Below are 15,523 nucleotides of genomic sequence, written 5' to 3' on the forward strand. Positions count from 1 at the left end.
TTCTCAGTCACAGTAGTACAATGCAAGGAATCCTGTGACTTAGTATGGACTAGCCAGTGGGGGACATGCCCAGCAACCATGATGAAGTCCTCTCACAGTTTGAAGCAGTTTTTTGGCCTACATTAGATTTAAGTTGTCTCACTACTTGAAGTAATCAATGGAGCAAAATCAGAACTTTTTTAAATTGGAGCAGAAAATTTCATTAAGGTGAACAGGTTGTTGCTGAAATTGACCATACTTTGTTTCAAAATGGGTTCTGGTTATGTTGATAGTTGCATGAAATTTACCAAGTTTGGTCAATAGATGGAACGCTATGGTACAAGAGATCCAGCCAGTAGATACCATAGATGGATGAATCGTAATCCTTGTCCTACCTGAAACAAATCTCCAGCTTTATGACAGTGTTGAACATAAAGAGGGATAATCCCAATGTAGTTGAGGACCATGGTTCTTCAAGTGTTCTTTTGTAGAGAGCAAGACAGAGAGATTTTGAGACTAATCCAGCAACAAGTAGCAGAAACGATAAAGAGCAAATTTCCCAGTTGGGCAATGTGGGTGGGAATGGGCCACTACATTGATTATATAGAATGTTTTAAATATCTTGTGACTGAACATACATTTTGTTTGTCGACATTATTGGTGTCAAATTTGTGTGACACTTTTTAAATCAGCTTCTTCACATTTATAACAAAGGCTATTTATGTAAACATAATTTAATTTAACTCTCCTGTCAGTGGTTGTGCTGTAACATCAGAGTTCCTAGTTTCTTCTCTTGTATTGTGGAGAAATTCCTTTGCTCCAACCAACTCTATTTTTCTGCTTCCAAAATTGCTATTCTTTTTGCTAAATGCAAGATCTAAGCATTTAAAAAAATGGATGCTAAATAACGTCTGCATATATACATTTATACTCTGCTGGTAATTCTCTGCTTTATCTAAAAGCTACACATGGTCTCAACAGGTTATGTGCAAAGCTTAAAGAAGATTGATTGCTTTGTTTTCACTGACTGTTTATCCTTGAATATAGATTAACACCAAGTGGCAACTTCGCTGAGGACTCTACGCTGCAAAGTAGCTATGCCCTTGTGCCACACTATTCACGTCCCACAAGCAGCAAGGGCTGCGCTTCTCTTGTTGTGCATGCATTGCCGGAATTCAGCAAAGTTGAAGACCCTGGGAATGATGACTCAAATGCCTGAGGATTCTTGCTTTGAACCATTTGCTTTACATAGCTTTGTAAAATATTTTGACCACAGCATATTCTTTGTGAACTTAGTACCCTCTATGCTTTATTTTGTAAGCTACTTACAGTCTTCTTTTAAGAACAGTAATTTAAGTGCATTAAATCTTAAATAGTTTGAGCATAAGTAAATCTAAAGTTTAATATAAATGGGCAATTACTACAGACTTTAAAAACACTATAAAATAGCATGAGTTGAACCATTTTTACACTTCCAGGCAAGTATTTTTTTGATATCATGGTGATCTTCATTTTATACTTAAATGTTAGTTTTGTGTTAAGGGGAGAAAGGAGTTTAGTGAATATTTTGTCATATTTTTGTGCAGTGTAAAGTATTCTTAGGTGGCATATTTTTCTGTTCAATCAAACGGTAGCTAATATTGTTAAATTCAAATGTTCTTTTTCATCTTGTATACTTGATTATGTAGTGAGAGGATTTTTGATAGACCTTGAAATATTAATAGTGACTCTAAAAGCAGCTGCTGTTGCAGCCATTATGTAGTCACTGCAGAAATTGATCTTGAACAAACCCAATTTGCAATAGTGGACTGGGTCATATTTATTTTGTACACTGGCACAGGGAGTACAAAGTAGAAGACGAGCAGTTTTGTTTGAAGAATTCAGGGAAAATAAGTTGGAGCTTTATATGGTCACATTCACTGGAAGAAGATTACAAACTTTATATATTGAATTTTTTTCAATTTATGAATATGAACATGTATGAACACAACAAAATTAGCTGGTAATTTAGATGTGTATATTTTGGTTAGGATATAGATGCATAAAACCAAGCAGATGTGGTCTGGAGAATGTAGGGTAGAATTTTAAAATGGGAAGCAGATATATAGTGTTGGATCTCTCATGTCAGTGAAGTTACCATTTGCGATTGCAGGTCCTTCCCAGCTTATGAATGTCCATCTTAGATACAGTCCATACATACAAATGAGGGTTTGGGAGACTGGCAGTATGTATTTACCGGCTGTTGTGGGACTGCAGGCATCTTCTGCTGGAGACGCAAGAGACTGCATGGACTAACAAACAACCTGCTGGAGGAACTCAGCGGGTGAAGCAGCATCTGTGGGAGGAAAGGAACTGTCGACATTGCATGGCAAAATTTCAGATCCCGATGCAGGGTTTCGACCCAAAACAGGGACAATTCCTTTGCTCCCACAGATGCTGCTCCACCTGCTGAGTTCCTCCAGCAGATAGTTGGTTGCATTAGGCATCTTCTGCTGCCTGGGGTCTCAGTTCACGGCTGAATTTTGGGTTATGAACAGTTCACAGGAATGGAACCCTGCTGTAAGCTGGCGACAACCTGTACTACAAGTGGAATCTGCGGTGGTGATAAATGGTGGTTTTGATCTTCTTTAGATTTAAATACCATAGGTTTAATGTTTGCATTCAGTCTTCCCTAATGGCACTACCTTAGTTGGTTTCATTCAGGACAACTTCGTGTCTCAGTTCTAGTAAAGGCAAAACAACCAGACAAGGCATGGACTCCTATTTACCAGCTGGGGATGTGATAAGATATGGTGTGTGCCTGATTCTCATGAACCTGTAAACAAACAGCAGTTGGCACCTTGACAACTAAGGAAGTGGGTGCAAAAGCAAACTTTTTGCAACCAAAATGCACCCTCATCATGTAGTTGCAGTCATCAGTCTGCTACCTTGATTGCATTTTGTCCCAGAGTTCAGAAATGTGGTGTATTACAGAAAAAGATTGAAAATGTATCGTCTGCAAGGAGTTAATATGAAATCTGAAAGGGAAAGAGGGGTTAGTACTTTGAGTGGAAGTGCAGTAAAACTTCAATAATCCATAGTCTGACCATTCAGAAATCCCAGTGGTTTGGCATCTGGCTCACCAGGTAACATCAGCCACTCTTCCTTCTGACTCACTGAATATCCAGTTCTCCCACTCCTTTCCCACCCACCAGGGCCCTGGTTCCCATGCTCCCTTTTATGCACTGGGGCACTGATTCTCACACTCCTTTTGCACTCATCAGGACTCCGCTTCCCTCACTCCTTTCTGACTCGTCATGACACCATTTCCCACGCTCCCTTCAGCTGATTGGGGCTCCAGTTCCTGTTCTCTTTTTAAACTGACCAGATTCCTATTTCCTTTGCTTCCTGTAAACTTACTGGGTTCACTGGGAAACAGCTTTAATACTGTGTAACATCTTAAAAAAAAGTGAATTAAAAATGTGTTGGAGTTTTAGTAATAACATCCAATAGTCCAAAAAATCTGCTAGTCAGGCACCATCAAACTCCAAACATGTCTGATTATCAGAGTTTTCCTGCATATTATCAAGGTTTTACTGCATATAGAATTGAGCACTGCATTATTTAGCTCTGCACTGTGCTATCATGTAACATAGAGTCCATTGCTGTGAGTCACCTTGACTTTTACTCGTGAGTTGAGGAGTTAGAACCCTTGGTAAATCCTGGACTGTTCAACCTACATGGTGAGGGAGAGAGGACGGGGAGTGGAATTAATTGAAAAGCACTACAAAAGAGTTGACATGGGCACATTGGGCCACATGGCCACCTCCTTTGTTGTATCTTTCTGTGTTGAGAGACTGATCCATTTTAATAATTAAAACTTTCTCATGAAAGTACCATTGCATGATTCAACTTGATTGAAGGAGCTATATCAATGCACAGTCTGGTGTATATTTATAACATAATTGCCCATGGTTAACTTTGGTCCAGTGAAGAACATGTGACAAAATCTTTTTGAAGTTAGCATGTGTGCAATCTTATTTTAATAATTTGGTGTGATTATATATAAGGAAATGAAAATAGATGAGTTTCTCGGACTGAGATTGTTTCTCACTGGAAGGCTGTGACTATTGGTGTGCCTCAGGGGTCAGTGCTGGGCCTATTGTTGTTTGTCATCTATATCAACGATTTGGATAAGAATGTACAAGGCGTGGTTAGTAAGTTTGCAGATGACCCTAAAATAGGTGGTATAGTGGACAATGAAGAAGGTTATCAAAAATTACAGGGGGATTTTGATCGGCTGTGTAAGTGGGCCAAGGAATAGCAAATGGACTTTAATTCAGATAAGTGCGAGGTGTTGCATTTTGAAAAGTCAAATCCAGGTGGGACTTCCACAATGAATGGCAGGACCCTGCGGTGTGTTGTCGAAGTACAAGTACATGGTTCACTGAAAGTGAAGTCACAGATAGACAGGGTGGTGAAGAAGGCTTTTGGCACGCAGTCCTTCATCAGTCAGGGCATTGAGTTGGGAGGCCATGGTGAGGTTGTACAGGATGCTGGTGAGGCTACACTTGGAGTATTGTGTTCAGTTTTGATCACCCTGCTATAGGAAAAATGTTATTAAACTGGAAAGAGCACAGAAAAGATTTACAAGGATGTTGCCATGACTTGAGGGACTGAATTATAGGGAGAGGTTGGACATTTTATTCCTTGGAGCGTAGGCAACAACTGAGAGGTGATCTTATAGAGGTGTAGAAAATCATGATGGGCGTGGATAGGGTGAATGCACTCAGTCTTTTTCCCAGGTTTATGGTGAGAGGGGAAAGATTTAATAAGAACTTGAGGAGCAACTTTTTTGCACAAAGGGTGGTATCCATGCGGAATGAGCTGCCAGAGCAAGCTGGATCTACGTTATCACCCATGTTACCCCTTCTAACACTCTTCATCTAACACCATCAGTGTATCATTCTATTTCATTCTCCATCAAATGTTTACCTAGGGCTTTCATCGTTCCCTTTAGATCCAGCTATGTGGGTTGCCTCAATCACTCCTTGCAGTAACAAGTTCCACATTCTAACCACTCATTGACAAAGGAGTTCCTTCTGAATTCACTGCCAGAGTCATTAGTGGCCGCCTTATATCGGCATAAGCTTTGCTTTCCTCCAGTAGTGGAAGTTCTTCTTCCACATCTGCTCTCTGTGCCCTTTAAAGATCACTGTCTGGTCACGTCTCAGCCTTTTCCAGAGAATAAAGCAACAAGCTGTTCAGTATTTTTCAGTAGGTATAACCTCACAATCCTAGCTTCACTCTATTGTAAATCTTTTTTTGCATCTTTTCCAGTGCTTTTATCCTTGTAATTTCCACATTGTTTAAATAATGTCCTCTATAACTTCAAAGTAACTTGTGCTTTCAATTCTATCCCTCTGGAAACAGACCTGTTTACTTTTTAATGTCCCTACTGCTACTGTTTTGTGAAAACTCAGGTGATTCATGCTGTTCTCTGCTCATTTGTCCCACTAGTTCATTATGGCCAATGCAGAAATTCTTTTATCTGTCCCTGCCATTAGTTTATAAAATGTTGAATCTTGCTGTTTTCTGAAGGTTTCTGTGGTTTTCTCTTGGTCAAAGTTGGGGACCTCTTAAAGTCCTCACATGTTTTCTTATCCTGGTTTAACTATAAATGTTTTCAAAGTTTTACCTGTTCTTCCCTTGGATTATAGAATATTATTTTGATTTTTTTAATGTTTTCTCTTTGGTGTTAAGGATTAAAAAACAATTTTGCAAAAGAACATTTATTAAGAAATGCAAGTAAAACTAATGCAGGTTCTCTCTGCTTGTTGCTTGTAACTATGTTTATCTTTCTTGCTATTGCTGATAATGGCAGTAAATCAAAATCGGAATCCATGTCTGTAACTGCTGACCAGTGGAATGTTTAATACAAGGCTTTTGCAATTCCGGCTTCTTCATAATGAATCAATGAGCTCTGCCTTAGTATTATAAAATGGAAGGTAATGACGCCTTGAGGATATGTGGTGAGGGAAATAGTGAAAGATAAAACACCAGTACACTATGAAAGGTATTCCAACATTTGAGGCAGAAATACTGGAAATCTACTCCAGTAATGTTTAGTGCTGCCACGAGGTGGGCTAATGAAGGAAGGGTTCCATTCTTTTCCACCTGCATCGTTGGAGCATTAAACATCACCAGTGAGTCAAAGACTGTTTTTTCATCTAAGTGAACTACCTGAAAGAAATGAGTGCTTATATAAAAAATACATTTCAGTAATTTGAACAAATTTTTGTTCTGACATTTCTAAATGAGCTGCTTTGATAGTCCTGGAGATGAGTTTTACCTTGATGTTTAGCAGTGTGATACAATTAAAACCTGTTAGGGACCAAATTTAGTGTGATATCATTGTACATTATTTACTCTGGATATAAATCCATATCAGCTAAAGTAAAAGAAAACTAAGCATGATTTGGTATGTATATGTTTAGTGACTGAAATAGGAATGGACTTAAGAATAATAAGATCCAAGGTTTTTCCTTTCAAATTGACTGTGAAAGGATCAGCTAAATAATGCATAAGTGACTGAACTGCTGTACTTCTGATATCTTATATATAGTTTACTTCAATTTCTTTTGTATTTTGCTGCTATTTTTATATGCTATTTAAGATGTTTTCTTAATGGGAGTGGCCTGTGATTCAACTGCTTTTGCACAAATTTGTATTTCTGTTACCTGATTACTAGTGATGTTCTATTTGATTACAATAAGTACTTTAATGTGTCCTTATTTTATAAGAGTTATTGCAAATTCAAAGTGCAAGATTTTACATTTAATTAAAATGCAGTAACTGCATATTTGGAAGTGTGCACTAGTGGATTACTTTGGGTAAATTCTATTCCCACATTTAATTGTGATATTTTGTTCACATTGTTCAGCTTATTCTTGGAGCAGTGAACGGTCAATGGCAGTAAATAATGTGCAGTAATACAGGCTATTCAAATTCTGAACAGGGGGTCTATGCTGCAAGTTCATAGCAAGCATGATACAGTTCTACAAGTATAGCACCTTTTTTCCTGAAGGTATTGATGAATCTGAAAATAATGTGGCCTTTACTGACTTGCGAAGTCTACTGATAGTTTAAAAGTAAAAATGCAGGTCATTTAATATCTGGGCAAAGATTAAATGGATAAAATTTTGGGTGTAACCATTCAGCAGAATTGGAAAAAATGGGAAATTAAACTACTAAGAATGTAGAACTGGATAAGTAGAGAGGGAATAAACACACAAAAATAACTGGAAAGTGGTTTAAATTCCTGGGGCATTTACTTCATTTGTTCCACTCTTCTAATATAAGGAAACAATTGGAATAAACAAATTAAATGAGAGAAACAAAGGACGTGATCAGGGCAAAAAAGCATCTGGGTGTTTTTCCCAACAGCAACCTGACATTTTTCCTTCACCAATGCCACCCCCATCCCATTCCACAGCTGCATCCTTGCTGCTTTTACTGTAAAGAAATCCAAGGTTGGGGCTTAACAGTATTCAAGCCAGTGGAGATGTTGCCTTTCAAATAAGACCTTAACCCAAAGACTTTGTTTAACAAAGGTGCAAGATCCCACATCAAGGTGCCAAGATTCATGCTTAATGCTACCAAATTATTAATCAGGTCATTTTTTTAGATTGCTACTCTGCCCAAATTCTCTACAGAAAATGAGTCACTACACTGCTAAGTCTCAAGTGTGTTAGTCTCAGAGGGAAAAGGAGCTGATACATCGAACAATTTGAAAGATATATTATCCTCCAGTTATATTGCTGAATTTACTGTACATAGATTAATGTTCAATTGCCTAGAAATTAAATTTCATCTATTTTTGATATGCTAGACAGGTGTTGCTTTTAGCATAATGCCCAATCAGAGAACCCACAAAAAAATCTCTGATTGGGTGGTTTTCACCCACTTTCTTTCATTAAAACACTGCCTGTGCATTTCCCAGCAGCAGTCATATGCAGAGCTTGTATGAACGACATTGCAAAAATGGCACCTGTGTTAGGGCCAATTGTAGTTGGGACTGCCTGGTTCAGTTTCCTGACTTATGGGGCTTCAAAAGGAAGTGGGAGCAACCAATAGAAATATATGGTATGTGATGTTTGTGTACTTACTCATGCAAAATAGGAGTGCAGAAACATTCCCTATCTGTAGAAAAACTCATATAGATTACCACACTACACCTCCCCATTCTAATTTCAGGTAACCCACACACTCCCCTCCCCTGTGTTCCTTTCTCACTCCTATGGGTCCACCTAGGCTCTCTCTCCTTTTGTTCCCTCCCCTCGCTCCTTTACCTAGATTTGTCACCCTCTTCCACCTGGTTCCATCTGCCCATCACCCACGCTGCTATTTACCAGGGTTTCTTCTCCTTTGGCCTACCTTTCATATCCCACCTCTGTCCGACCTGGTTCCAGCACCCATCATCCCTCCCTTTCCTGCTTCCACGTCACCTTCCAGCCTCTGTCTCTACCTTTCCCCCACCCTCCTCACCTGGCTCCATCCGCCTAATTTCTGCCTATCACCCAGCAGTCTTTGTCTCTCAACTGCCTCCCCTCCTGCTCCCCCACCTGACTCCATCGTGACTCAGCTACTGATGAGTTTGTTGATGTCCCCTTGATTATCAACATTGGAGAGGCACTGAAGAAATTAAATAGAAGCGCGAGTAGACCATTCAGCCCTTTTGCCTGCTCCATCATTAGATAAGATCAGGGCTGATCTTTTACTTCAGTTCCACTTTCCTGCTTTAACCGCATATCCCTGATTCTCTAAATCTGTTGACCCTACCTTAAATGTACTCGGCAACTGAATCTCCAGATCCCTCAGATGGAAAATTTTAAAGATTCACTTTCCTCTGGATGAAGAACTTTTTTCCTATTTCTGTCCTGAATGTCCGCTTATTTTGAGACTGTGGCTCTTTTCAAATCAGCAAGAGGAAACATTAACTTCACATCTACCCTGGCAAATCCATAAAGCTTCGGTATGTTTCACTCCCCCGAACTCCAAGCAAAAAAGGCCTATACTCTTGAATCTCACAAACAACAAACCCGCTGTCCATGGAATCAATCTGACGAATCTTTTTTATAATCCTTGTAATACAAATAAAAGCTTCCTGAGGTAAGGATACTGTACACCTGTACACAACATTCCAGATGCGGTTTCACCAAGTGCTATATAATTGGATCAAGCCATATCCATTCCTGTACTCAAATCATCTGGCAAAAAGGGCCAATGTACTGTTTGCCTTCCTAATTGTTTGCAGTACCTGCAAATTAACTTTCAGTGGTTCATGTAAAATTACACCAACATTTGTCAGTTGCAACTTTGCCCTGCCCTTGTTAATGTTTAAATGACTAGTTTAATTAAGTTTCTATGAAATGGTAACATCACCCACTCAGTGTTAATGGTGGGGAACTAAGCAAGGGGCATGGTTGACCTCCAGTATTTATGTGTGTGAACATTTCCTACTAATCATCCCAAACCTAGACTCTGTCTACATTTTACTGTATGCTGCACTATTACTGAAGAATGAATCTGTACACCAGAATTGGTTTACAACAGCCCCTTCTTGGGGCAATTTTATTAATGAGACATTTGAAGATGTTGGGATGAGGTCAAGTCTCAGACATAAATTCCTTGATGCTAGAATAGTTACCAACAACCATACCCACTTTCAGTGTACGTACATGATTTTATCCACAGAAAGATTTTCCTGCTGACCTTCACTTTCCCATGGCTTCCCATGACCGGCTGTCAAGGGCAGCAGCATACTTCATCTTGTCTCTCCCAGGATAGGGAGAAGAACCATGTCTTGTCGGAAGAGACATGACAGGTGCTCAGTTATTTTCATCTCTTCCTATTGTCACAGATGAAAAATTTTGCTCAGATGAAACAGTTAGTTCTGGTTACCATGTGCAAATAGTTTTATTTGATAATTGGACTAAGCTAGTAACACGATTCATTTACATCTTAACTAATTTACATGTGGCACTAAATTTTTTAGTCAGCTAATTAAGCTAACAAGGGAGCAAAGTGACAGCACATATCAGCCACTAGATGGAGTACTGTGCAAATTTGTTAATCCAGTGCAAATGTACGGGAGGTCTATCAATCTGGGGCTGCATGGGCATATGAAGTTCAATAATGTGACAGATGTATGTTGCTGAAGCCCCCTTCACAGAATGTACAAGATACAGTGGCTAATCAAACAGCAAATTACTGTGGATCATGGAAATCAATAAAACAGAAAAATAACGGAAGTACCCTCAGGCAGCATCTGTGGACAGAAAACCAATGTCTCACGTTAATCACCTTTCACAAACTACGTGTGGAGGAATACAGGAGTGACAGAATACTCGTCACACTCTGTTGAACCAGACGCATGTCCAGCTCAAGGGGCTACCACAAGAATGAGAACACAAGAGGAGCATATGCAAGTTAGCAACATGAAGACTGACACAAGCCCTCTGCACCACGGTGGAGAGAATGGAGGAATCCACCTTCATTTGGTGAATTAATGAAGCAAGATGTTCAAAAAATGCATTACAGGGAAAGAAGGGCTGGCCTTGTGGAATTTCATGCACAACTTTCAAATGAGTACAAGGATGACAACTTTTCTACCACCATAAACAGAATGGCAGATACCAAGTTGTGTCCTTCCAGTGTTTGAAAATAAAAAAAAACAGATGCTGGAAATCAGAAATAAAAACAGAAAATGCTGGACATATTCAGTAAGTCCAGCAGCATCTGTACAAGGAGAAACAGGTTGTAGAATACTCATCAGAACTGGAAAGTGAGAAAAAAAGTTAGTTTAAAATTGCAGAGATAGTGGGGGGAAGGGTGCGTAGGACAATGGGATTATCTCTGATAGAGTGAGGCCAAGGCTGCCGAGTTGATCCTGCTGTTTGTGGAGACGTCAGGTTGATAGATTAACGAGAGTAGCTAGAGAGAGAAAACAAACAAAGGGGCATGTTAAAGCTGTGAAATGCAGGTCATAGCTGATGCAGAGAACTGAAACCAAAAGGGAAATGCTGGAAATGTCTAGCAGGTCAGGCAGTATCTGTGGAGAAGGAAAAACTGAATTACTATGACAGATAGTTAACCTTTGCAGCCAAACAGGCCAGTTCTGATACTAGTAGGGAAAGCAAATTACCTCAATTTGTTTAATTGGAGATTGGGTTCCAAAGGCTGCTACAATCTCACGAAGAAGATGAGGTACTGTTGCTCAGGCTTACATTGGCCCACATTAGGTCTCATTGGAACATTGCAGAAGGTCACAGACAGATAAATCAGAGGCGGAGTGGAATGGAGAATTAAAGTGACAAGCACTGGAAGCCCTTCAGACTGAGTGAAGGTGCTCCGCAAAGCAGTCATCCAATCTTCGGTTTCTCCATTGTGAGCACCAAATGCAGAACACTAGATTGGAAGAAGTCCAAGTGAATCGCTGTGACACCTGATAGGACTACTTGGGTCCCTGGATGGTGGGAAGGGACAAGGTAAACGAGGTGTTGCATCTCCTGCAGTTGCATAGGAAAGTACCATGAGAAGGGTTAGTGGAGGTGGAAGAGTGGACAATTGAGCCACAAAGGGAATGGACCTTCAGAAGTCTGAAAAAGGAAAGGCGGAAAAGATGTGTCAGGTAGTAGAATTTTGTTAAAGTTCTGGAAATCATAAAGGATGATCCATTGAATGTAGAGAAGAATGGTGTGGAAAGTGAGGACTAGGGGATATTTATCCTTGTTCTCCCAGGGAGAGAGGGGTGAGAGCAGAGGTGTAGGAAATAGATGAGAACTGGTCAGGGGCTCTGTCAGCTATGATAGAGGAGATGCCACCATTAAAGAGAAAAGAAGAAATCTCAGAGGCAGCTGTGTAGAAAGTCTGATCATCTGAACAGGTACAATGAGATGGAGTAACTTGTAGAATGGGATGGAGTCCTCAGAGGAGGTAGGTTGGGAGAAGGTATTGACAAACCAGCTGTCAAGAGTCCATGGGCTAGTAATAGATGTTTGTAACCTATCCCCTGAGATAGTGACAGAGAGATCCAGAACAGGAAAAGTCTGAGATGGACCGTGGGAAAGTGAGAGCAGAGTGAAAATTGAAAGCAAAATTAATGTAATTTTCAAGTTCTGAATGAGTGCAGGGAGCAACACCAATAATCATCAATGTACCAGAGAAAGAGTTGAGACAGGGGGCCTGACTAGGACAGAAACAAAGACTGTTCCATGTTTGTCACAGAATGACAGATAGAGCTTGAACCGTGCAAGTTTCCAGAGCTTCAGCTTTGACCTGCAGAAAGTGAGTAGAGTTGAGGGAGATTTTCAATGTCAAGTTCAGCCAGCCAAATGAGCGTGTTGGTGGAGGGGAACTTATTGGATCTTGGTTTAGGGAAGAAACAGAAGGCCCTCAGTCCATTCCTATCGGAGGTGCAGAGGGATTGTGTGTCCATGGTAATAATGAACTGGTTGGGACCAGGAAATTGGAAACTGTGAAAGTAGCGGAGGCCATCAGGTGTCATGGAATGTAAGTGAGAATGGACTGCACTGGGGGAGAAAGGATGGGGTCAAAGTAGAAAGAAATAACTTGAGTGAAACAAGAGACTTAAATAATGGGTCTGCCCCTCCCACTGTAGTCATCGTCAATCTCATATTACTAGAGTAGTAAGAGTGATGCAGCATTAGTCCATGATGGGAATGGTGGCAAAAGGGGGTCATGGTTGTGCAAACTCTGCCCTCCCTTCTCATCTGTCATCTCCTCCCACCACTTCACGCAGCCCATCAGCCACAGTCCATGCTGCTGCCTCCTCTCTCAGTGGCCATGTCTATCTCTGCTCAGGTGCAACTGGTGCAGAGTTTGACAGGAGCTCCAAACCTCAGAGGATGTTGGCTAAAAGCATTTCGATGGTCAGGACAGAGAGCAGAGCAGCCTACATCTACCTCAGGGGAGGTACCAGAGAGATGCGTTTGGTGGATCAAGGTTAAAAAAAGTGGAATTAACTAAGATTATACATGTGGGTATTGTCACGAACCAGCAACAAAAGAAACACACTGAGCATGATTCAGTGTTAAAACTATTTTATTAATCACTACTTATGATAATACGTAAAATAAAAGTAAAAATGTTAGTATGTTAGAATTCAAGAATGTTAAACCTCGAACGTTAACCCCAAAACTAAACTCTTCGTGTGTGTGTGTGACAAAGTCCAAAACTCCAGTTCCTGAATGGTTCTTAAGTTCAGTTCCGCAAGCCATAAGGTGAAACGTGAGCAAGGGCTTCTTCAACAACCACCGTTGTCTGAAGATAAGATGTAGATGTAGAAAAACATAGAGAGAGTACATACGAAATCCAAATGTTCCACGATGGAACCCAAACGACACTTCAGTGTTTACTCGGTAGTGACTTGCTCACCCCGAAAAGCATCCGAACCGTGGTCGTCCACACACAAATACCTGTTTCCTTCTACAGGTCAGCAACAAAGTGAACTCCACCGGATTACTTCCAACTTCCATACATGGATTTCAGTGGCAAACACAGTTATTGTTTCTCATCCATCGATAGAGAAAAACAAGCAGGCTGGTGTCTCTCTCCCTTCTCTCTCTCTCTTTCTTCTTCTAACTTCTTCAACAACGTCATTACGTCCTTTATCTTCTATTGACGTAAGCACGCCCCACACACACATACACACACACTCTCTATCTTAAAGGGACTTTCACTGAGTCCGTAACACCTCCCACCTAAAAAAAAATTTTCCAAGAAAATTTTAACCGCGCATAGTTAGTAATTTTAATAATTATCATGCTACACAACTACAGACTATCAGATTAGTACAGATACATGTTTCCCATTTAACATCGGGAAAGACAATCAGCAATCACATTATCTTTGCCTTTAATGTGAGTTATCATGAGATCAAACTCTTGCAAAATTAAACTCCAGTTTAACAGCCTTCTGTTCTTGTTTTTTGACTCGGCTCAGAAACACCAATGGGTTATGATCTGTATACACAGTCAATGGTTTCTGAGCGGTGCAAACATATACACTGAAATGTTGCAAGGCTAAAACAAGCGACAGTAATTCTTTCTCTATGGTGGAATAATTCTTTTGATGCTCATTAAATTTCTTTGAAAAGTAAGCTACAGGATGGTCAATATCATCAAGGTCACCCTTCTGCAACAACACAGCTCCTGCAGCTTCATCACTGGCATCTACTGCTAATGAAATGGCTTTTCAAAGTCAGGTGTTCTGAGCACAGGATGGTAGCATAAAATGGCTTTCAGCTTCTCAAATGCTTCTTGACAAGAATCTGTCCAAACAAACTTTACTCCCTTCTTCTGAAGATTAGTTAGGGGAAGAGCAATATCAGCAAAATTTTTACAAAATTTTGCGATAATATCCAACCATTCCCAAAAATCTTCTAACAGTCCTCGTACCTGTGGGAATAGGGAACTCAGATATTGCTTGAACTTTTGCCTGAACAGGAGCTTGCTTGCCTTGACCTACAACATAACCAAGATACGTCACAGTGGCATGGCCAAATTCACTTTTAGCCAAGTTAACTGTAAGGTTAGCCTTGGAAAGTCTTTCAAACAACCTTTCTAACGCAGAGATGTGATCCTCCCATGTATCATTCCCAGTCACTAAGTCGTCAATGTAGGCATCTGTATGTTTTAACCCATGAATCACTGAATTAATCATTCTTTGAAATGTTGCCGGAGCATTTTTCATTCCAAATGGCAAAACATTGTATTCATACAATCCAGAAGGGGTTACAAAGGCTGAAATCTCCCTTCCTCTATCTGTTAATGGAACACACCAGTACCCTTTTAATAGGTCAATCTTTGTAAGAAATTTTGCCTTTCCCACTCTGTCTATGCAATCATCCACTCTAGGAATAGGGTAAGCATCTGACTTTGTTACAGCATTCACTTTCCTGTAATCTGTGCAAAATCTAATAGTTCCATCAGGTTTAGGTACAATAACACAGGGCGAACTCCAGTTTGAAGTAGAATGTCTAATAATATCATTTTCCAACATGTATTTGATTTCCTGATCAACAAGTTTACTTTTTTCCACATTCATTCGATATGGGTGTTGTTTGATTGGTTTTGCATCCCCAACATCAACATCATGGGGTAATTATCGATGTTCTGTTTGGAACATCTGGGAACAGATTTTTAAATTTTAAATTAATTCTCTCATCTGTTGTTTTTGTGAAACTTGTAAATGGTCAACTTCGTTTCAAGGTTCTCCAGGATATTTTGGTTTTTTAGTTTCGATGGAACAATATTTGGTCTAAATTGGCCTCCTCAACATCAACATCAGGCATTCTAGAAACAACCTTTACATCATCCACCAAGGCCACAACTGAATCCCTCTCATAATAAGGTTTTAGCATGTTTACATGACAGAGTTGTGTTTTCTTGCGTCTATCTGGTGTTTTGATTATATATGTTAGATCAGTCACTCGAGATTCAATAACATAGGGTCCAGAAAAACGAGCTTGCAAGGGATTATT

General features: G+C 40.0%; 1 protein-coding gene across 1 annotated transcript in view; it reads left to right on the forward strand.

The window, feature by feature from the left end:
- Positions 1-6,768, forward strand: part of LOC127574179 (frizzled-6-like) — a 53,050-nt gene extending 46,282 nt beyond the window's left edge. The window contains exon 7 of the mRNA XM_052022960.1: positions 1,027-6,768. Within this exon, the coding sequence (XP_051878920.1) occupies positions 1,027-1,198 (172 nt within the window). The 3' untranslated portion in view covers positions 1,199-6,768. The remainder of the gene's footprint in view (positions 1-1,026) is intronic.
- The last annotated feature ends 8,755 nt before the right edge of the window (positions 6,769-15,523 follow it).

This window comes from Pristis pectinata, chromosome 9, assembly GCF_009764475.1.
Source record: "Pristis pectinata isolate sPriPec2 chromosome 9, sPriPec2.1.pri, whole genome shotgun sequence".
Lineage (NCBI taxonomy): Eukaryota > Metazoa > Chordata > Chondrichthyes > Rhinopristiformes > Pristidae > Pristis > Pristis pectinata.